This window comes from Microchirus variegatus (genome assembly GCF_963457635.1).
Source record: "Microchirus variegatus genome assembly, chromosome: 17".
NCBI classification, from domain to species: Eukaryota; Metazoa; Chordata; class Actinopteri; order Pleuronectiformes; family Soleidae; genus Microchirus; species Microchirus variegatus.
In genome coordinates this window covers 24652329-24676939 of record NC_139818.1, presented here as the reverse complement: position 1 = coordinate 24676939, position 24611 = coordinate 24652329, and the positions used below count along the sequence as shown (strand labels likewise).

The 24611-nt window shown below is 35.1% G+C and overlaps 1 protein-coding gene across 1 annotated transcript in view; it reads right to left on the bottom strand.

Moving 5' to 3' along the window:
• Positions 1 to 224: 224 nt before the first annotated feature.
• fam20cb (FAM20C golgi associated secretory pathway kinase b) overlaps positions 225 to 24611 on the bottom strand; it is a gene marked incomplete at its 3' end in the record, with an annotated part of 76334 nt that continues 51947 nt past the window's right edge. Inside the window, exons 4-11 of the mRNA XM_083903537.1 lie at positions 20811 to 20903; positions 4634 to 4749; positions 4365 to 4545; positions 3409 to 3518; positions 2867 to 2948; positions 2378 to 2437; positions 2070 to 2220; positions 225 to 341 (exon numbers count right to left, since the gene is read on the bottom strand). Coding sequence (XP_083759663.1) covers positions 225 to 341; positions 2070 to 2220; positions 2378 to 2437; positions 2867 to 2948; positions 3409 to 3518; positions 4365 to 4545; positions 4634 to 4749; positions 20811 to 20903 — 910 coding nt within the window. The remainder of the gene's footprint in view (positions 342 to 2069; positions 2221 to 2377; positions 2438 to 2866; positions 2949 to 3408; positions 3519 to 4364; positions 4546 to 4633; positions 4750 to 20810; positions 20904 to 24611) is intronic.

Genomic DNA, 24611 nt, shown 5'->3' with positions numbered 1-24611 from the left:
TACGATCCGGTGCAGATTTTAAGTCCCGACACAAACAAATAAAAAGTTCCACTCCCATCCAGCAGGCGTCCCCTTCCAGGCAGCGTGTTCTTATGTCTTTGTCTCGGACGGGTGAGCGTCCTCTGTGAAGCTCAGACGCTAACGTCTGGACCGGTTCAGTCCAGTCCAGTCTTTCCCGTCTGCCAAGAATTCACTTGAGTCCAGCTGCCAGCGGCCGCAGACAGCTACCTCCTCCGGGGGGCGCTGGGGGCGTGGTCTGTGCCTCGGGGGGGCTGGAGGTCGTCCTCCACCACGTAGCCGTAGCCCTCTTTGTCGATGCACTCTGAGAGCACGTTCAGAGCCTGAAGACACAAAAACAACAGTTTTAAATGCTTTTATAACTAATAAAGGGCAGTTAAGGTATTTTCCAAATAAAGAATTATATCTTGGTACTTGTGTAAAAATGCATACATTTCAATTAAAAGACAAACTTTATGGCGGCTTAGTTTACTACATGATCCTCATTTCTGAAAGGTTAGCTTAGCTTAGTTTAGCTGTGGAATAAAAGGAAATTGGTTCAGTAGTTTAACTCTCTTTAAATCTCAAAAATCACCACCTTTTATCACGATTGATGAGCAACAAAAACTAGAGTGTAAAAATGTTAGTTTGTGGTTAGCTACATTTGAGGAACAGGCAACTGGTTAAGCAGTTTAGCTAGTCTAAAGATAACAAAAAACACATACTACCCCCTTTTAAACTTACTAACGGAAGAAAACAAACAAACAAAAAAACATTTGTCTAATGATAAAAACTGATGCTAGTTTGTGGTTAGCTCAGACCTGTAGAACAGGGAATTGGACATCAGTAGTTTAGCTAACAAAGCTAACTAAAAACACACATATAAGCTATAAACCTTACTAAAGACAAAAAAGAAAATAAATATTTTTAATGATAAAGCTAACATAAGCTAAACTATATCATGATTGTTAAGCAACAACAAAAATATGAGTTTGTGGTTAGCTTGACCTGAAGAACAGGCTATTGGTCCAGTAGTTTAGCTTTGTACAAAGCAGGCAAAAAACATAAACTTTCCCCATAAAGCTCACTAACAACAACAACAACACAATTATGATCGTTTAAAGATAAAAACTGTCGTGTAATAAAGTATAAGAAATGTAAATGTGTGGTTAGTTATGACCTGAACAAAAGGACACTGGTTCAGTAGTTTAGCTCTGTCCAAAGCTAACACAAACACATGCTAGCCCCTCTGGTTTGGACCCAAAGAAAAGGGAAATGGTTCAGTAGCTTAATTAGCTCTGTCTATAGCTAACACAATCATCATGCTATCACCTTTAAATCTAACAAATGACTACATTATGTCACGATTGTTTTAGAAATGTCAGTTTGTGGTTAGCTTAGACACGAAGACAAGGGGGTTAATTCAGTTTAGCTCTAAAGCTAACACAATCCGCAAAGTCACCACTTTATCGTGTTTATTTAAAGCTCAAGTGTAGAAATGTCAGTTTGTGGTTAGCTTACACCGTCTAAAGCAAACAAAATCAACACAATCACCGCACTATATTGTGTTTATTTAGCAATGAAGACGAAATATTTGTGGTTAAATCTTAGACCTGAGGAAAATGGAAGTGTTTCAGCAGGTTAGCTCTGTCCAAAGCTAACAAAAACAAAACAAAACATCACTTTTAAATCTCAAAAATCACGCTCGGTAATAAAACCTGAAGTAGGAAATAAGAAGTGTGGTTTTTGTACGTGTGTTTTGTCACTTATGAACTACTTTTTTGCTAAGCTAAGAAGCTAAAGCCAGATTCAGAGAATCTCCAGACTTTAGTGCAGGTCTGAAAGTGTTTTAACCTTAAATGTACGGATCACCTTGCATTTCTTTCATTGTCAACACATTTGACAATTATTTCATCGATTCCCGTTTTGCATAAACTCAACAAAACAACAACAAAGAATCCACTTTGTTTACGATCATAGAGAAGAGTTATTTACAGAAACCACTGATTTACAGGCAGTTCTTAAGTTAAAATACTACATAATTAAGCTCATGTAGAAAACCACAGACTGACCTGACGTAGCCGTCGGTCCATGGCGTCCAGGTGCGGCTGGATGAGGATTGGACTGAGTCGATCCCTGACCAGAGATTCTGACATGAGCGTAGACAACTTATATTCTTCCTTCGCCAGAAGCTGCAAACGCAAGTGTGTTGACTTCCTGATCCTGAGACAGAGACAGAGAATCGAGGTCGTCTAACTTTAATAAAACATAAATCAGGTCTAAACACATAAGTGAAGATTTTCTAAATGTGCAGGTGATTCACTAGTGTCTGAAAATGTAAATACACTCATAACAATATTCTTGTATTCTAAGTTCTCACCTGCAGCACTGAGTCAGAGGCACCAGGATGGACATCTCGTCGTGGGAGTGTTTTCCGAATCTAAAATGTATTAAAAAAAAGAAGCTTATTTTTAACTTATTTAAAGTATGATATTGTTTCCTGTGCAGCTGAACAACCTGCAAATATGTGTTTTGACTGAATAAAGACTATCAGGTTGTTTTGCAAATGTTTATGTTTTTATTTTGTTTTTTTGCTTAAAATTTCCTGCAACTCATTAAAACAGTTACTGTATATTGTTCCCATGTGTAACTGTATGTATTCATAAATACTTCAAAAAAATCAATGTAAGTATATATATACATACATATATATCATATATATACATATATACATATACATATATACATACATATATACATATACATATATATATACACATACATGCATATATATACATATATATGTATATATACATATATATGTATATATACATATATATGTACACTCAAGATGGGTGATCAGTCTCACCCTCGGCCGTTGTCCAGGTGAATGATAAAAGTCTCGTTTCCAAACTTTTCAAACGTCTCATAATGATGACGATCCATGTTTCCTGTGTTTGAAATGAACAGAAACACAAACACAAACGTGGATTTTTAAATGCGTTAAAAGACGTGGAAATTCACATTCTGGAGCAAAAGAGCGGAGATTTTTTTTTGCAGAAACTAGTTGAGTTTAGGACTATGAGTTGAATTATGGTAAAGTTTAGATTAGGATTAGTTATTAACTGCTTATGGTTAAAGTTAGAGTTCCTTTTTTTGGTCAGGTGGCTTCAAACTTTAAAGGTCCAGTGCGCATAATTTAAGTAAAATGATCTTCATTTAACAGAAAGTGAAGATAAGACCGTCTACAATCGCCTGATTGTGTCAACATTTGTTTACCATTACCCAAGAATTAGCATTTTATTATTTTAATATTATTACCACCAAGGTTTTAACATCATTTTGAGTTTTGACGCTGAACTGAACTTCAAATGAAACAGTGAAACAGTGACGGTCACATGTTAAACTCACCCATGAGGAAGTCAAAGATGGTCATGTCCATGACGTCCAGGAGTCTCCTCCCACTGTCGTAAGGCGGAGTCTGTTTGACCTCCTCACAATAATCCTGGTCCACCTCCCATCTGAAGAGAACACAAACAAGTGTGTTTGTCAGAGTCTCTGCAGGTTTCAACAAGTCAAATTTAAGACTTTTTAAGACTTTTTTAAGACCATAATTAATACAATTTAAGACCCATTTCAAATCCATACTGGCAAAAAAGTACAAAAGACATGAAGGAGAATTGGAGACACAAATCTCTGAACTTGGGCTTAGCTGTGGGCTTTCTTCACTGCTATGCTAAGCTGTACAACACCACAGAGCGCGCACATAGCACACTAGCTAGTGGTGTTCGATAAATTCTCACCGGGGAACACAGGTGGCGTACTTTAGCTCCGTGTTGTAGTTATTGTTGTTATCGCATCCTCAAAAACAGAAACATTTCAAAGCGAGACTGAAGTTTATTCACGTTTTAAATAAAAGTAGCTTTAATAGACATTTAAGACCTTTCAAAATTGTATTTAAATGGACACTGTGTAGTATTTATGGGTTTATATGACCCAAAATCCACTTTTTTATACATATTATGTGCTCCTGCATTGTCTAGTCACTGTATAATAGTTTTTGTTTCATTTTCGTAGTGTTTCAAAAAGTCATGTAAAATAACATGGTCGCGGGCCGCGGTTGCATAGCCACTGTTAGCAGAGAGACGCCATGTTTCTACAGGAGCCTGTAAGGACAAACGCGAGAGAACAAATCAAGCGTCAAATTATTGGATTTAAGACTTTTTAAAGACATTTTAAGACCCCGCGGATACCCTGGTTTGTATTGTTGTATCTTTGAAAGGTGAATAAAAATAAAATCGGATAATTTCTTGCTTGAAACGGCCACTGAACGTCATAAACATGTGGACCTAAGATCGGCCTCTTACTCTGCCTTCTTGCGTTTGTGGTACGAGCGTCTCCACGGGTTCCTCCAGGTCTTGCGTTTAGCGAGCGCCAGGTCGGGCAGGAAGGCTGCGAGGGATCCTTCGATCTGGTCCGGTTTCCCGCACAGAGCGTGTTCGGTGGAGCAGTAGTAGGAACACTCGCCGTAGAAGCACACGTTGTTGGCTGAGAATCGAAGAATAACAATAACAACGTAGAAAGATATAGTTACAGTTAAGTATTGGTCCCGTTCCTGGTCCTCGTCATCACGTACCTGGTGAGATGAAGAACGTCCTCCACAGCTTCTTGTCTCGCGTCACGTCTCTGATCTCCTTGGTCATGTTGACCAACCTTCCGGCCACGGGAGGAACGCGGCGGAAATCCAGGATCCTGAAGCACAGAGACAAAAAAAAAAATCACTTTTAGTTTCTTTTAGAGTGGAGTGGAGGTCGTCTGTTAAAACTTTGAAGTATGTCTCCCCCTGGTGGCAGAGCAGGAGAAGTGAAGAGGTGAAGCTCAGAAAGAGAAAATCATGAGGTGAAATTAGGTCATCGATCACTGCAATTAACATCAAAAGTTGAAGTTTTGGACAATCATCACTATCTCTGTAATCAACTATTTGATGACAGACAGTGTTTTCTGATTTATCAGATTCTTAAATGTGAAAATATGATCAAGGTTCTTTGGTACACATAGTAAATAAATCACTATAACAGAATAATTTAGGTTATTTTAAATAATTTTGAGGATTTGGAAACTCCAATCTACATTTTCTGACATTTATGGACCAATTTATCAAGAAATAATCAACTTATTACAAAAAACTAGTGCAGTGCCCATAGGAAGTATGTATTCCAAGAGTGGGAGCTGAAGAAGATTTTTCAGTTATGCATGTAATGCATGATACGGAACATAAAGGCTAAAATAAGACAAACACTGTGCAACCTCATTAGGCACAATGTAAATATTCCTAATTTTTTTTTGAAGAAAGCGCACTGTCAAAGTGCATCAAGGCAAATGGATAATTTCCTGATTTTCAAAAATTCATTAAAAATATTCTTTAAGAGGTTTGCAAATATTTTCAACTGATCCTTATTCAGGGCGATGTCGACTATTATGATGGTGAATTTCAAGTCATTCCGAGATACTTTTTTTTTTTTTTGAAGAAAGTCAGCTCACTGTCAAAGTGCATCAGGGCAAATACATCATTTCAAGAATTTCAAAAATTAATTAAAATTATTCCTTAAGAGGTTTGCAAATATTTTCAACTGATCCTTATTCAGGGCGATGTCGACTATTATGATGGTGAATTTCAAGTCATTCCGAGATACTTTTTGTTTTTGTGAAGAAAGTCAGCTCACTGTTAAAGTGCATCAGGGCAAATGGATCATTTTCTGATTTTCAAAAATTCATTAAAATTATTCCTTAAGAGGTTTGCAAATATTTTCAACAGATCCTTGTTCAGGGTGATGCCGACTATTATGATGGTAAATTTCAAGTCATTCCGAGATACTTTTTTTTTTTTTGAAGAAACTCAGCTCACTGTCAAAGTGCATCAGAGCAAATGGATCATTTCAAGAATTTCAAAAATTCATTAAAATTATTCCTTAAGAGGTTTCCAAATAGTTTTACCATATCCTTGTTCAGGGCGATGCCGACTATTATGATGGTGAATTTCAAGTCATTCCGAGATACTTTTTGTTTTTTTGAAGAAACTCAGCTCACTGTCAAAGTGCATCAGGGCAAATACATCATTTCAAGAATTTCAAAAATTAATTAAAATTATTCCTTAAGAGGTTTGCAAATATTTTCAACAGATCCTTGTTCAGGGTGATGCCGACTATTATGATGGTGAATTTCAAGTAATTCCGAGATACTTTTTGTTTTTTTGAAGAAAGTCAGCTCACTGTCAAAGTGCATCAGGGAAAATGGATCATTTCAAGAATTTCAAAAATTCATTAAAATTATTCCTTAAGAGGTTTGCAAATATTTTCAACTGATCCTTATTCAGGGCGATGTCGACTATTATGATGGTGAATTTCAAGTCATTCTGAGATACTTTTTTTTTTTTTGAAGAAACTCAGCTCACTGTCAAAGTGCATCAGAGCAAATGGATCATTTCAAGAATTTCAAAAATTCATTAAAATTATTCCTTAAGAGGTTTCCAAATAGTTTTACCATATCCTTGTTCAGGGCGATGCCGACTATTATGATGGTGAATTTCAAGTCATTCCGAGATACTTTTTGTTTTTTTGAAGAAACTCAGCTCACTGTCAAAGTGCATCAGAGCAAATGGATCATTTCAAGAATTTCAAAAATTCATTAAAATTATTCCTTAAGAGGTTTGCAAATATTTTCAACTGATCGTTATTCAGGGCGATGCCGACTATTATGATGGTAAATTTCAAGTCATTCCGAGATACTTTTTTTTTTTTTGAAGAAACTCAGCTCACTGTCAAAGTGCATCAGGGCAAATACATCATTTCAAGAATTTCAAAAATTAATTAAAATTATTCCTTAAGAGGTTTGCAAATATTTTCAACAGATCCTTGTTCAGGGCGATGCAGACTATTATGATGGTGAATTTCAAGTAATTCCGAGATACTTTTTGTTTTTTTGAAGAAAGTCAGCTCACTGTCAAAGTGCATCAGGGAAAATGGATCATTTCAAGAATTTCAAAAATTCATTAAAATTATTCCTTGAGAGGTTTGCAAATATTTTCAACAGATCCTTATTCAGGGTGATGTCGACTATTATGATGGTAAATTTCAAGTCTTTCCGAGATACTTTTTTTTTTTTTGAAGAAAGTCAGCTCACTGTCAAAGTGCATCAGGGCAAATACATCATTTCAAGAATTTCAAAAATTAATTAAAATTATTCCTTAAGAGGTTTGCAAATATTTTCAACTGATCCTTATTCAGGGCGATGTCGACTATTATGATGGTAAATTTCAAGTCTTTCCGAGATACTTTTTTTTTTTTTTGAAGAAAGTCAGCTCACTGTCAAAGTGCATCAGGGCAAATGGATCATTTTCTGATTTTCAAAAATTCATTAAAATTATTCCTTAAGAGGTTTGCAAATATTTTCAAAAGATCCTTATTCAGGGTGATGTCGACTATTATGATGGTAAATTTCAAGTCTTTCCGAGATACTTTTTTTTTTTTTTGAAGAAAGTCAGCTCACTGTCAAAGTGCATCAGGGCAAATGGATCATTTTCTGATTTTCAAAAATTCATTAAAATTATTCCTTAAGAGGTTTGCAAATAGTTTTACCATATCCTTGTTCAGGGCGATGTCGACTATTATGATGGTGAATTTCAAGTCATTCCGAGATACTTTTTGTTTTTTTGAAGAAACTCAGCTCACTGTCAAAGTGCATCAGAGCAAATGGATCATTTCAAGAATTTCAAAAATTCATTAAAATTATTCCTTAAGAGGTTTGCAAATATTTTCAACAGATCCTTGTTCAGGGCGATGTCGACTATTATGATGGTGAATTTCAAGTCATTCCGAGATACTTTTTGTTTTTTTGAAGAAACTCAGCTCACTGTTAAAGTGCATCAGAGCAAATGGATCATTTCAAGAATTTCAAAAATTCATTAAAATTATTCCTTAAGAGGTTTGCAAATATTTTCAACTGATCGTTATTCAGGGCGATGCTGACTATTATGATGTTAAATTTCAAGTCATTCCGAGATACTTTTTTTTTTTTTGAAGAAAGTCAGCTCACTGTCAAAGTGCATCAGTGCAAATGGATCATTTTCTGATTTTCAAAAATTCATTAAAATTATTCCTTAAGAGGTTTGCAAATATTTTCAACTGATCGTTATTCAGGGCGATGCTGACTATTATGATGTTAAATTTCAAGTCATTCCGAGATACTTTTTTTTTTTTTGAAGAAAGTCAGCTCACTGTCAAAGTGCATCAGGGCAAATGGATCATTTCAAGAATTTCAAAAATTCATTAAAATTATTCCTTAAGAGGTTTGCAAATATTTTCAACTGATCCTTATTCAGGGCGATGTCGACTATTATGATGGTAAATTTCAAGTCTTTCCGAGATACTTTTTTTTTTTTTTGAAGAAAGTCAGCTCACTGTCAAAGTGCATCAGGGCAAATGGATCATTTTCTGATTTTCAAAAATTCATTAAAATTATTCCTTAAGAGGTTTGCAAATATTTTCAACAGATCCTTATTCAGGGTGATGTCGACTATTATGATGGTAAATTTCAAGTCTTTCCGAGATACTTTTTTTTTTTTGAAGAAAGTCAGCTCACTGTCAAAGTGCATCAGGGCGAATACATAATTTCAAGAATTTCAAAAATTAATTAAAATTATTCCTTAAGAGGTTTGCAAATATTTTCAACTGATCCTTATTAAGGGCGATGTCGACTATTATGATGGTGAATTTCAAGTCATTCCGAGATACTTTTTGTTTTTTTGAAGAAAGTCAGCTCACTGTCAAAGTGCATCAGGACAAATACATCATTTCAAGAATTTCAAAAATTAATTAAAATTATTCCTTAAGAGGTTTGCAAATATTTTCAACTGATCCTTATTCAGGGTGATGTCGACTATTATGATGGTAAATTTCAAGTAATTCCGAGATACTTTTTTTTTTTTTTGAAGAAAGTCAGCTCACTGTCAAAGTGCATCAGGGCGAATACATCATTTCAAGAATTTCAAAAATTCATTAAAATTATTCCTTAAGAGGTTTGCAAATATTGTCAACAGATCCTTGTTCAGGGCGATGTCGACTATTATGATGGTAAATTTCAAGTCTTTCCGAGAGACTTTTTTTTTTTTGAAGAAAGTCAGCTCACTGTCAAAGTGCATCAGGCCAAATGGATAATTTCAAGAATTTCAAAAATTCATTAAAAATATTCCTTAAGAGGTTTGCAAATATTTTCAACATATCCTTGTTCAGGGTGATGTCGACTATTATGATGGTGAATTTCAAGTCATTCCGAGATACTTTTTGTTTTTTTGAAGAAAGTCAGCTCACTGTCAAAGTGCATCAGAGCAAATAGATCATTTCAAGAATTTCAAAAATTCATTAAAATTATTCCTTAAGAGGTTTACAAATATTTTCAACAGATCCTTGTTCAGGGCGATGCCGACTATTATGATGGTAAATTTCAAGTAATTCCGAGATACTTTCTTTTTTTTTGAAGAAAGTCAGCTCACTGTCAAAGTGCATCAGGGCAAATACATCATTTCAAGAATTTCAAAAATTAATTAAAATTATTCCTTAAGAGGTTTGCAAATATTTTCAACTGATCCTTATTCAGGGCGATGTCGACTATTATGATGGTAAATTTCAAGTCTTTCCGAGATACTTTTTTTTTTGTTGAAGAAAGTCAGCTCACTGTCAAAGTGCATCAGGGAAAATGGATCATTTCAAGAATTTCAAAAATTCATTAAAATTATTCCTTAAGAGGTTTGCAAATATTTTCAACAGATCCTTGTTCAGGGCGATGCTGACTATTATGATGGTGAATTTCAAGTAATTCCGAGATACTTTTTGTTTTTGTGAAGAAAGTCAGCTCACTGTCAAAGTGCATCAGGGCAAATGGATCATTTTCTGATTTTCAAAAATTCATTAAAATTATTCCTTAAGAGGTTTGCAAATATTTTCAACTGATCCTTATTCAGGGCGATGTCGACTATTATGATGGTAAATTTCAAGTCATTCTGAGATACTTTTTGTTTTTTTGAAGAAAGTCAGCTCACTGTCAAAGTGCATCAGAGCAAATGGATCATTTCAAGAATTTCAAAAATTCATTAAAATTATTCCTTAAGAGGTTTTCAAATATTTTCAACAGATCCTTGTTCAGGGCGATGCCGACTATTATGATGGTAAATTTCAAGTCATTCTGAGATACTTTTTGTTTTTTTGAAGAAAGTCAGCTCACTGTCAAAGTGCATCAGAGCAAATAGATCATTTCAAGAATTTCAAAAATTCATTAAAATTATTCCTTAAGAGGTTTACAAATATTTTCAACAGATCCTTGTTCAGGGTGATGCCGACTATTATGATGGTGAATTTCAAGTAATTCCGAGATACTTTTTGTTTTTTTGAAGAAAGTCAGCTCACTGTCAAAGTGCATCAGGGAAAATGGATCATTTCAAGAATTTCAAAAATTCATTAAAATTATTCCTTAAGAGGTTTGCAAATATTTTCAACTGATCCTTATTCAGGGCGATGTCGACTATTATGATGGTGAATTTCAAGTCATTCTGAGATACTTTTTTTTTTTTTGAAGAAACTCAGCTCACTGTCAAAGTGCATCAGAGCAAATGGATCATTTCAAGAATTTCAAAAATTCATTAAAATTATTCCTTAAGAGGTTTGCAAATATTTTCAACTGATCGTTATTCAGGGCGATGCCGACTATTATGATGGTAAATTTCAAGTCATTCCGAGATACTTTTTTTTTTTTTGAAGAAAGTCAGCTCACTGTCAAAGTGCATCAGGGCAAATACATCATTTCAAGAATTTCAAAAATTAATTAAAATTATTCCTTAAGAGGTTTGCAAATATTTTCAACAGATCCTTGTTCAGGGCGATGCAGACTATTATGATGGTGAATTTCAAGTAATTCCGAGATACTTTTTGTTTTTTTGAAGAAAGTCAGCTCACTGTCAAAGTGCATCAGGGAAAATGGATCATTTCAAGAATTTCAAAAATTCATTAAAATTATTCCTTGAGAGGTTTGCAAATATTTTCAACAGATCCTTATTCAGGGTGATGTCGACTATTATGATGGTAAATTTCAAGTCTTTCCGAGATACTTTTTTTTTTTTTGAAGAAAGTCAGCTCACTGTCAAAGTGCATCAGGGCAAATACATCATTTCAAGAATTTCAAAAATTAATTAAAATTATTCCTTAAGAGGTTTGCAAATATTTTCAACTGATCCTTATTCAGGGCGATGTCGACTATTATGATGGTAAATTTCAAGTCTTTCCGAGATACTTTTTTTTTTTTTTGAAGAAAGTCAGCTCACTGTCAAAGTGCATCAGGGCAAATGGATCATTTTCTGATTTTCAAAAATTCATTAAAATTATTCCTTAAGAGGTTTGCAAATATTTTCAAAAGATCCTTATTCAGGGTGATGTCGACTATTATGATGGTAAATTTCAAGTCTTTCCGAGATACTTTTTTTTTTTTTTGAAGAAAGTCAGCTCACTGTCAAAGTGCATCAGGGCAAATGGATCATTTTCTGATTTTCAAAAATTCATTAAAATTATTCCTTAAGAGGTTTGCAAATATTTTTACCATATCCTTGTTCAGGGCGATGTCGACTATTATGATGGTGAATTTCAAGTCATTCCGAGATACTTTTTGTTTTTTTGAAGAAACTCAGCTCACTGTTAAAGTGCATCAGAGCAAATGGATCATTTCAAGAATTTCAAAAATTCATTAAAATTATTCCTTAAGAGGTTTGCAAATATTTTCAACTGATCGTTATTCAGGGCGATGCTGACTATTATGATGTTAAATTTCAAGTCATTCCGAGATACTTTTTTTTTTTTTGAAGAAAGTCAGCTCACTGTCAAAGTGCATCAGGGCAAATGGATCATTTTCTGATTTTCAAAAATTCATTAAAATTATTCCTTAAGAGGTTTGCAAATATTTTCAACTGATCGTTATTCAGGGCGATGCTGACTATTATGATGTTAAATTTCAAGTCATTCCGAGATACTTTTTTTTTTTTTGAAGAAAGTCAGCTCACTGTCAAAGTGCATCAGGGCAAATGGATCATTTCAAGAATTTCAAAAATTCATTAAAATTATTCCTTAAGAGGTTTGCAAATATTTTCAACTGATCCTTATTCAGGGCGATGTCGACTATTATGATGGTAAATTTCAAGTCTTTCCGAGATACTTTTTTTTTTTTTTGAAGAAAGTCAGCTCACTGTCAAAGTGCATCAGGACAAATACATCATTTCAAGAATTTCAAAAATTAATTAAAATTATTCCTTAAGAGGTTTGCAAATATTTTCAACTGATCCTTATTCAGGGTGATGCCGACTATTATGATGGTAAATTTCAAGTAATTCCGAGATACTTTTTTTTTTTTTTGAAGAAAGTCAGCTCACTGTCAAAGTGCATCAGGGCGAATACATCATTTCAAGAATTTCAAAAATTCATTAAAATTATTCCTTAAGAGGTTTGCAAATATTGTCAACAGATCCTTGTTCAGGGCGATGTCGACTATTATGATGGTAAATTTCAAGTCTTTCCGAGAGACTTTTTTTTTTTTGAAGAAAGTCAGCTCACTGTCAAAGTGCATCAGGCCAAATGGATAATTTCAAGAATTTCAAAAATTCATTAAAAATATTCCTTAAGAGGTTTGCAAATATTTTCAACATATCCTTGTTCAGGGTGATGTCGACTATTATGATGGTGAATTTCAAGTCATTCCGAGATACTTTTTGTTTTTTTGAAGAAAGTCAGCTCACTGTCAAAGTGCATCAGAGCAAATAGATCATTTCAAGAATTTCAAAAATTCATTAAAATTATTCCTTAAGAGGTTTACAAATATTTTCAACAGATCCTTGTTCAGGGCGATGTCGACTATTATGATGGTAAATTTCAAGTCTTTCCGAGAGACTTTTTTTTTTTTGAAGAAAGTCAGCTCACTGTCAAAGTGCATCAGGGAAAATGGATCATTTCAAGAATTTCAAAAATTCATTAAAATTATTCCTTAAGAGGTTTGCAAATATTTTCAACAGATCCTTGTTCAGGGCGATGCTGACTATTATGATGGTGAATTTCAAGTAATTCCGAGATACTTTTTGTTTTTGTGAAGAAAGTCAGCTCACTGTCAAAGTGCATCAGGGCAAATGGATCATTTTCTGATTTTCAAAAATTCATTAAAATTATTCCTTAAGAGGTTTGCAAATATTTTCAACTGATCCTTATTCAGGGCGATGTCGACTATTATGATGGTAAATTTCAAGTCATTCTGAGATACTTTTTGTTTTTTTGAAGAAAGTCAGCTCACTGTCAAAGTGCATCAGAGCAAATGGATCATTTCAAGAATTTCAAAAATTCATTAAAATTATTCCTTAAGAGGTTTTCAAATATTTTCAACAGATCCTTGTTCAGGGCGATGCCGACTATTATGATGGTAAATTTCAAGTCATTCTGAGATACTTTTTGTTTTTTTGAAGAAAGTCAGCTCACTGTCAAAGTGCATCAGAGCAAATAGATCATTTCAAGAATTTCAAAAATTCATTAAAATTATTCCTTAAGAGGTTTACAAATATTTTCAACAGATCCTTGTTCAGGGCGATGCCGACTATTATGATGGTAAATTTCAAGTAATTCCGAGATACTTTCTTTTTTTTTGAAGAAAGTCAGCTCACTGTCAAAGTGCATCAGGGCAAATACATCATTTCAAGAATTTCAAAAATTAATTAAAATTATTCCTTAAGAGATTTGCAAATATTTTCAACTGATCCTTATTCAGGGCGATGCCGACTATTATGATGGTAAATTTCAAGTCTTTCCGAGATACTTTTTGTTTTTGTGAAGAAAGTCAGCTCACTGTCAAAGTGCATCAGGGCAAATGGATCATTTTCTGATTTTCAAAAATTCATTAAAATTATTCCTTAAGAGGTTTGCAAATATTTTCAACTGATCCTTATTCAGGGCGATGTCGACTATTATGATGGTAAATTTCAAGTCTTTCCGAGATACTTTTTGTTTTTGTGAAGAAAGTCAGCTCACTGTCAAAGTGCATCAGGGCAAATGGATCATTTTCTGATTTTCAAAAATTCATTAAAATTATTCCTTAAGAGGTTTGCAAATATTTTCAACTGATCCTTATTCAGGGCGATGTCGACTATTATGATGGTAAATTTCAAGTCATTCTGAGATACTTTTTGTTTTTTTGAAGAAAGTCAGCTCACTGTCAAAGTGCATCAGAGCAAATGGATCATTTCAAGAATTTCAAAAATTCATTAAAATTATTCCTTAAGAGGTTTTCAAATATTTTCAACAGATCCTTGTTCAGGGCAATGCCGACTATTATGATGGTAAATTTCAAGTAATTCCGAGATACTTTTTTTTTTTTTGAAGAAAGTCAGCTCACTGTCAAAGTGCATCAGGGCAAATGGATCATTTTCTGATTTTCAAAAATTCATTAAAATTATTCCTTAAGAGGTTTGCAAATATTTTCAACAGATCCTTGTTCAGGGCGATGCCGACTATTATGATGGTAAATTTCAAGACATTCCGAGATACTTTTTTTTTTTTTTAAGAAACTCAGCTCACTGTCAAAGTGCATCAGAGCAAATGGATCATTTCAAGAATTTCAAAAATTAATTAAAATTATTCCTTAAGAGGTTTGCAAATATTTTCAACTGATCCTTGTTCAGGGCGATGTCGACTATTATGATGGTAAATTTCAAGTCATTCCGAGATACTTTTTGTTTTTTTGAAGAAAGTCAGCTCACTGTCAAAGTGCATCAGGGCAAATGGATCATTTTCTGATTTTCAAAAATTCATTAAAATTATTCCTTAAGAGGTTTGCAAATATTTTCAACAGATCCTTGTTCAGGGCGATGCCGACTATTATGATGGTAAATTTCAAGTAATTCCGAGATACTTTTTGTTTTTTTGAAGAAAGTCAGCTCACTGTCAAAGTGCATCAAGGCAAATACATCATTTCAAGAATTTCAAAAATTAATTAAAATTATTCCTTAAGAGGTTTTCAAATATTTTCAACAGATCCTTGTTCAGGGCGATGTCGACTATTATGATGGTAAATTTCAAGTCATTCTGAGATACTTTTTGTTTTTTTGAAGAAAGTCAGCTCACTGTCAAAGTGCATCAGAGCAAATGGATCATTTCAAGAATTTCAAAAATTCATTAAAATTATTCCTTAAGAGGTTTTCAAATATTTTCAACAGATCCTTGTTCAGGGTGATGCCGACTATTATGATGGTAAATTTCAAGTAATTCCGAGATACTTTTTTTTTTTTTGAAGAAAGTCAGCTCACTGTCAAAGTGCATCAGGGCAAATGGATCATTTTCTGATTTTCAAAAATTCATTAAAATTATTCCTTAAGAGGTTTGCAAATATTTTCAACAGATCCTTGTTCAGGGCGATGCCGACTATTATGATGGTAAATTTCAAGTAATTCCGAGATACTTTTTGTTTTTTTGAAGAAAGTCAGCTCACTGTCAAAGTGCATCAAGGCAAATACATCATTTCAAGAATTTCAAAAATTAATTAAAATTATTCCTTAAGAGGTTTTCAAATATTTTCAACAGATCCTTGTTCAGGGCGATGTCGACTATTATGATGGTAAATTTCAAGTCATTCTGAGATACTTTTTGTTTTTTTGAAGAAAGTCAGCTCACTGTCAAAGTGCATCAGAGCAAATGGATCATTTCAAGAATTTCAAAAATTCATTAAAATTATTCCTTAAGAGGTTTTCAAATATTTTCAACAGATCCTTGTTCAGGGTGATGCCGACTATTATGATGGTAAATTTCAAGTAATTCCGAGATACTTTTTTTTTTTTTGAAGAAAGTCAGCTCACTGTCAAAGTGCATCAGGGCAAATGGATCATTTTCTGATTTTCAAAAATTCATTAAAATTATTCCTTAAGAGGTTTGCAAATATTTTCAACAGATCCTTGTTCAGGGCGATGCCGACTATTATGATGGTAAATTTCAAGTAATTCCGAGATACTTTTTGTTTTTTTGAAGAAAGTCAGCTCACTGTCAAAGTGCATCAAGGCAAATACATCATTTCAAGAATTTCAAAAATTAATTAAAATTATTCCTTAAGAGGTTTTCAAATATTTTCAACAGATCCTTGTTCAGGGCGATGTCGACTATTATGATGGTAAATTTCAAGTCATTCTGAGATACTTTTTGTTTTTTTGAAGAAAGTCAGCTCACTGTCAAAGTGCATCAGAGCAAATGGATCATTTCAAGAATTTCAAAAATTCATTAAAATTATTCCTTAAGAGGTTTTCAAATATTTTCAACAGATCCTTGTTCAGGGCGATGCCGACTATTATGATGGTAAATTTCAAGTAATTCCGAGATACTTTTTTTTTTTTTGAAGAAAGTCAGCTCACTGTCAAAGTGCATCAGGGCAAATGGATCATTTTCTGATTTTCAAAAAATCATTAAAATTATTCCTTAAGAGATTTGCAAATATTTTCAACAGATCCTTGTTCAGGGTGATGCTGACTATTATGATGGTAAATTTCAAGTCATTCCGAGATACTTTTTGTTTTTTTGAAGAAAGTCAGCTCACTGTCAAAGTGCATCAGGACATTATAAATTATTGCTTTAGAATAACCTTGAAAATTACATATTGTGAGATATTTTTCATAAAAAAAAAAAAAACTATTTGCAAAGGCTGCACAAAAACTACAGTAGATTTGACTCAGGATGAAACCTAGAAGTCACTGCCAGCAGGGGGCACTGTGGTATAGGTAAAGACCTCAGCTGGTTTGTGTTTGGCTGAGAATCCACAGAGACTCATTTTAACCTCCACACTTTCCTGCTTTAATGTCCTTGTTAAATCCTCACTCTTTCTGGGGATATTTATATATTTTTATTTGATTTTCACGACTTTAAGTCTTTTAGAACCTTTGTGTTAATGTAAACAGGCTATGGAGGCACAGCAAGACAGAAACAAAGACAAAGAGAAAGAACGTCACAAGGTGGCGCTGCATCTTTCATTCATTCTAATGATTCATCATGAATTTTATATGTTCACTGGGAAGAATGTCTTCATTTTAACATGTTTTTGTAACATTACAATATTTTGTATTATTTCTTTTGGTAACATTTATGTTATTAAAGGTGCATTATGTAATAAATGATAAAATCCTCCTAATATGTCACAGAGACTCAGGAATAATGTTCATATAACAAACTGAACTCACCAACAACAACAGTACACACAAAATATTTGCATTAAAAAAAATATTTTGCAGACTGCAAATCATGTTTATGTTTTGAAATCATGTTTTGGCGTCATGTGGCGCCACCTACCGCCGTCTACCAATCATTGCAGTCAGTAGAGTCTCAGCTGCCGAGCAACCACGGGTTGCCAGTTACGTCAGAAAACGAACCTAAAAGACCTGAATTTGAATGTATTAACTGTTTTTGGCCACATTCTTACATATGGTGCCTTTAATGTTATGTTTTTGTAACTTGTTGTAAAGATTGTAACATGTTTTTGTAAAGTAAGAAAACTTTTTTTTTTTAAACATTTTTGGGAACAGGTAACTTTTGTAACATTAGTGACATATTTTTGTAAATTATTTTGGGTAACAGTTAAGTTATTCATGGTCTGTTTTTGTAAAGAAAGTAACATGTTTTAACATAAAACCTTGGCAAACATTAGTTTTGTATTGATGTTTTTTGCAACATTACAAAATTGTGTTAAATTATTTTGTAAAAAAAATGGTAAAATAAAACAAGTTTATTGTTATGCAACATTTGTGTAGCTTCTTTTGACACTAAAGTAGTTTTTATAAAGACAGTAACATGTTTTTGTAATGTTTTCCAACATTTTCCAACATTTAGATAGTGACTAAATTACAAATTTTGTTTACATTAAAAAAAAAAAATCGAAATAGTTACCTGTTTACGAAAAAATTGTAAAGTTGCAAAATTTTGCAACTTTTTTTTTGTAACCTTTTTGACAAAAGTGAGTCATTTTCTTAAAGTTAGTATCATCAACTTTTTTTTTCTATTTCTTGGTGATGTCATTTTCTAGCATATTAACACATTTTGTGGAATTAGTCTTTTTACATTAGTAACAGTCTTTGGTCACATTTTTAGTTTACGTGAGTACGTTTTTGTACGTCAATAACGTCAATAATATGTTGTTATTTACCATATTTCATATGGTCACAGGTCTACTGTACATTAGTATATATATGTGCTGCCTCATGCAGTGACACTGAGGCTCTTCCTGTTTAAATCTGATCATATAATAAATGAAGCTTAAATCAGTGAAGCACATACAATAAAAGACAGAGTCTCTGGAGAATCTGTGGGTGTTTGAGCGAACGCCTGAGTCTGTGTGAGAGTCTCCTGGGAGGCAGAGCAGCCTAAGCCTTTAATGCTGCTGCTGCTGCAGGACGAGCAGCAGCAGCAGCAGCAGCAGCAGCAGCAGCAGCAGCAGCAGCAGCAGCAGCAGCAGCAGCAGCAGCAGCAGCAGCAGCAGCAGCAGCAGCAGCAGCAGCAGCAGTTTTCTGCTCTCAGGCTCTAATTTAGAACAGACAAAATAAGGGGGGAAAAAATAAAGCGCTGCTTTTGGCAAAGGCTGCCTGACTTATATTTAGAACAGGCACAGAGTCTTTCATGCCTTTGGTTTCCTCCTCGCTGCCTTAACCCACACACACACACACACCCAAACACACACACACACGCCTGGAGAGTGTGGCCACATGTTCATATGTGTGTGTGTGTTCTTGTATTTGTTATCTCTCGAGGACTTTTTATTTCCTGTCGTAAACACTGAACTTATCAGGACCAGGAGTCAGAACCTCATCTGTGAGGAACTGATTAAAGTTACGGGCTAAACTTTGAGCTGTGGTTATGGTTAAGATGAGGGTCAGTCATGCGTGTGTGTGTGTGTGTGTGTGTGTGTGTGTGTGTGCGTGCGTGCGTGTGTGTGTGTTATATGTAAAGTAACTCGGAATGACTTGAAATTCACCATCATAATAGTCGGCATCGCCCTGAACAAGGATCTGTTGAAAATATTTGCAAATCTCTTAAGGAATAATTTTTATGAATTATTGAAATTCAGGATCGATCGATTTGCCCTGATGCACTTTGACAGTGAGCTGACTTTCTTCAAAAAAACATTAGGCACATTTATGTTGTGCGTGTGTGTGTGTGTGCGTGTGTGTGCATGTGTGTGTGTGTGTGAGGAGCAGATGTGTTGCAGGCTGGTGTTGAAAAAGCTGCTGCTAATGCAATTGTTGCTGAACTGTGTCATTGTGCCTGAAGCAGAGGCAGATTCAGGCCCATTCAGTGTGTGTGTGGTGTGTGTGTGTGTGTGTGTGTGTGTGGCTGCACATGTGAGGTCCAAACAATGCACAACACTATGTTTGTGGGGACATTTTAAGAGTTAAGATCGAGTTTCAGGGTTCGGCACTTGGTTGTGAAGGTTAAGGGATTATGGTGTGTCCATTAAGTCAGTGTGTGTGTGTGTGTGTGTGTGTTTAGCATCATCTCCAGCATTCACACTATTACAGACAGACAGAGGAGGCTGCACTCATTGCTCAGTCAGATGCTGAGAGAGGAGCTGAGCCGGAGGGGAAGCATTCATTCTCCGTGACTCATGGAGTCTCTGAGTCTCACTGTACACACTCACACTGTCACTGTTTCTGAAGGAGGAAGAGGAGGAGGAGGAGGAGGAGGAGGAGGAGGAGGAGGAGGAGGTGGAGGAGGAGGAAGACAGACGTGTGTGTGTGTGTGATGCTCGAGAGCTTTCAAAAATGTTTAGTATTTTTGTTTGAGACATTCACAACCTCCATTAAAATCTATTTCAATCTTGAGTATGAAATGAGAAGTGTAGAGTTTACTACATCAGTTTAACTGTCCTTGAAGAGGCATAAAAACATACATCTTAAAAAAAAAATCAATAAAAAAATATTCCAACTGCTGAACAAAAGGCTCACTTAATCAAATCCACCCTTGCTTAAGTCTATTATATCTTAATATGTTTTTTCAGGCAAGAAACAAGACGTTACTCTCCTGCACCAAACTCCATAGAGAAAATTGTCATTTTTTAGCTCACGTTAACACAGGTGGCGCTGTTCTACCGCCGCGACGATTACGAAGTTTGTGTCACTTGTGCAAATCCAAACAAAACATTTCAAATGCCGAAGTCACAAGAAAAGACGTTTGAACTTAACGGCGTAAAAAAAGCAGCGGATTGACGACTCGTGTGAGCCGCGACGAGCTGCAACGTGAAAAAATGACCATTTTCTCTATGGAGTTTGGTGCAGGAGAGTGAGCACTTTCCAATGTTTAGTTTCAAGGCAGAAAAAAGGCTGTTTAACAGTGAGAAAAGTATGATATTGTAATTCTTAAGATATTATAGACATCAGCAGGTGTAGATTTCATGAGGCGTTAGTCTTTTGTGCAGTAGCTGCGTCGCCTTCACTTCCTGCTGTTTTCACTGAGCATGTGTCGATACAACAAAAAGGTCGGAAATTAGCAATCAGACGAGAAGACGAAGCTGCAGGAGACCTGAGAATAATCATGTTGATAATAAAACTTTGATTAGATAGATTTGATTATTTAATTCCAGAAATTAATAATTCAACTAAAATCAAGTCACACACACACACACACACACACACACACACACACACACACACACACACACACACACACACACACACACACACACACACACACACACACACACACAGGCTCAGTGTCACCTACTTGTCCAGATGGAAGGCAGCGATCTCAGCGTTGTGTCGTTCAAAGTCAGAGAAGTAAAAGAAGTCCGGCGGCGTCTCCTGCTCACGTGTTTGTCTGCGTGAACACAAAGAAGAAGAAGAAGAAGATTTAGTTTAGTTTGTGGTGAAAGTGTAACTTCAGTGCGATAAAGACACGAGAAAACACAGGATCTGAATGAAAACGACAACAAAACTCATCCAGTTACATTAAAAACGACAAAGAAAAGCAGAATTGAGCACAAACACCTTTGAGTTATCGTGAATTCAAACGTTACGAGATCACAGCGACTTATTTCTGCATGTTTTTTTTATGATTTGCATCATTAATACATGTTTTATTATGAAAACAATCGAAACAAACAAATATTGTCAGTAATATTGTTATCGTGACGTCATATAACTCACACCAGACTGACATGGGACATTTTTTTGACAATTCTACAGCCATGAAATCTAAATAAATCCATGTAGCCTGAACATCGTGATGGTGATAACAGGGTTAAAGAAGACGAGGTCATCAACAGTGTCCAATATCAATAACATTTTCCCTTTATCTCCACAACAGTAAATACTTTCCAGGACGACAGAGTGTGTGTGTGTGTGTGTATGGAAGAGGATTAGTGCCACACAGGAAAAAAATATTTGAGTTCAAACTTCAAAATAATTATGACTTTATTCTAAGAACTCTGACTGAGTTTAATTCTGAGGAAAAAATTCAGAATTCTGAGTTTAATTCTGACTTTAAAACTCAAAATTCTAACTTTATTCAATTTAAAAATCTGAATTCTGACTTTATTCTCAGAATTCTGAGTTTAATTCCGACTTTAAAACTCAGAATTGTGAGTCTCATAAGTCAGAATTCTGAGAATAAAGTCAGAATTCAGATTTTTTTTTAATTCTGACTTTATTCTCAGAACTCTGAGTTTAATTCTGAGAATAAAGTCAAAATTCTCAGTTTAATTCCGACTTTAAAACTCAAAATTCTGATTTTAATCACTTTAAAACTCAGAATTCTCATTTTAATTCTGACTTAAAACTCATAATTCTGACTTTATTCTCATAATTCTGAGTTTAATTCCGACTTTAAAACTCAGAATTGTGAGTCTCATAAGTCAGAATTCTGAGAATAAAGTCAGAATTCAGATTTTTTTTTAATTCTGACTTTATTCTCAGAACTCTGAGTTTAATACTGAGAATAAAGTCAAAATTCAGTTTAATTCCAACTTTAAAATTAAAAATTCTGATTTTAATCACTTTAAAACTCAGAATTCTCAGTTTAATTCTGACTTTAAAACTCAGAATTCTGACTTTATTCTCATAATTCTGAGTTTAATTCCGACTTTAAAACTCAGAATTGTGAGTCTCATAAGTCAGAATACTGAGAATAAAGTCAGGATTCAGATTTTTAGTTTCCTGTGTGGCACTAATCGTCTTCCGTATGTGTGGAATGATTTCAGCTCCAGCTGACGGAGGATGAGAAGAATGGAAACTATCTTGGCGACTTCTCCGTCTCCTTCTCTCTTTATTCCCCCGGATGCCTCTCGCTGTTTCACTCTAAAGTCCTGGATCTGTCCTCCTCTGTTTCCTCCTCTGTTTCCTCCTCTGTTTCCTCCTCTGTTTCCTCCTCTGTTTCCTCTCCTCGTCTCCTCGTCTCCTCTCTCCTCTCTCCTCTGAATGTCTTCCTCAGCTGACGGCCTGATTGCAGCCTCCACAGCTGTGAGGCTGACATTTGCAGCAGTCATTAACTAAAGCCAACACAGAGGATTCTGAATGTTCTTCCACTTCCTCCTTTTTTTCTCTTCTCTCTTCATCTCTGTGACCACGTTTGACATCAGAGAGTAGAAAGAATTTAATTTCCATACTTTTTGGTCCATAAAACGTCAGAAATGTTCCTCAAAAACATTCTCAAACGTCTTATTTTTCCAACATTATTCAGTTTTAACGCTGCATTTGTTGAAGAATTCAGAAAATAATCTCATTTGAGAAGCTGAAAAAAGCAAGAAAATCACTTAACAAAATACTAAACTCGTATTTTTGCTTCATCTTACTGTAAAACACAATTTCCCGACTATAAAGCTAAGTTCGTGAAGCTCTCACTCTCCTGCACCAAATCCCATAGAGAAAACATGTGTTTTTAACCCACCAGGACACAGCAGCTGCTAATGTAACGCTGCCCCGTGTGGTCAGTTTGTGCCACACAGATAAAGCCGAACAACCTATTTCCAACACAGAAGTCACTAAATAACACGTGTGAATTTATTAACTGAGGCAAAAGTGGATTTCCGACTCTTTTAGGCTGTGATGTAAAATCGCTGATTTTCTCAATGGGCTTTGGTGCAGAAGAGTGAGAGGTTTACATCGTTCACTTTACAGCCACAAAAAGACGTTTAATGGTGAGAAAAAATGCAAAACGAACCGTGTTTGGTCAGTTTGTGCAACTTAGGTGAACAAATGAGATTATTTACATAATCTTTTAATCTGTGGATTACTTTTTTTTGGATTATTTGATGAGTTGTTTGGTCTATAAAATGTGAAAAAATGTAGATAAAAACAAAAAAAAACGATTGTTGTTCATTGACAGAACAAACTGTCATTTAGCTCAAATCTCTGCTCTGATGATGAACATTAACTCTGATCGTTAACAGTCAGTGACGCTGCAGCAGTCGTTTCCGCGGGTTCATCCCTCACTTCCTGAACGCCTGTCGCAGCTCTGCCGGTAAAAGGCCTCGGCGAGCGGCGTCTGATGATTTTGCCTCCTCCTCTTCCTCCTCCTCCTCCTCCTCCTCCTCCTCTGGGTTAGCCTCGCCTCAGGGACACGGCTCTCACTCCACATCAAGGAAAAATGACAGTGACTTTGAGAGCGGAGTCTATTTACACCGACGACACAGTATCAGTCAGTGGCTCATGTTGTTGTGCAGAGAGTCACGTCCTGGATTTATCTCCACACGCCCAAAAAAAAAATGAGACTCAGATCAGGCGTCTTTGTGAGTTTGAGGAGAAAACTTAAGGTTAGTTTTGCTTTATTTTACTGTAAAACAAAATTTTTTTTAACTAGAAATGTAAGTTTGTGAAGAGCTCACTCTCCTGCACCAAATCCCATAGAGAAAACGTACGTTTTTAACCCACTGCAGACACAGCAGCTGCTGCTGTGACGCTGCCCCGTGTGGTCAGTTTGTGCCAAACAGGTGAAGCCGAACAACGTTTTTCCAACACGGAAGTCACTAAATAAAACGTGTGGATTTATTAAGTGATGCAGCAGTGGATTGTCATGTCCTGTCAGCCATGTTGTAAAATCACCAATTTTCTCAATAGGGTTTGGTGCAGAAGAGTGAGAGGTTTAGATTTTTCACTTTCCAGCCACAAAAGGCCGTTTTTACGGAAGCGTATTGCATTGACTTGAAAAAAAAAAAAACTCCTGTTTTTCTCAGTAATTCATTTTTGGTTTGATTTTTTTTTTTTTTAATTCTGTTTTTCTGTCTAATTTTTTTTCATTTTTTCAGAGTAATTTTTTTTCGGTTTTTCGTGCAAATTTTTATTCCCCTGTTTTTCAGAGTAATTTTTTTCAGAATTATCGAGAACTCTCGCTATGGTACACACGCCGCCGAAGGCGATTCCGGTGCCTCAGCTGCACACCGTGTGCACACCCGATCGTCTCTTGAGTCACCACGTAACCAGCCTGAATGCATTTCAAATGCATCATCTTGTATCCATGGAGTCATATCTGTCCAACTGATCCTGGAGAAAGATTGCTATGCAGATCTGAATGAGCTTTTCCTTCTGAACA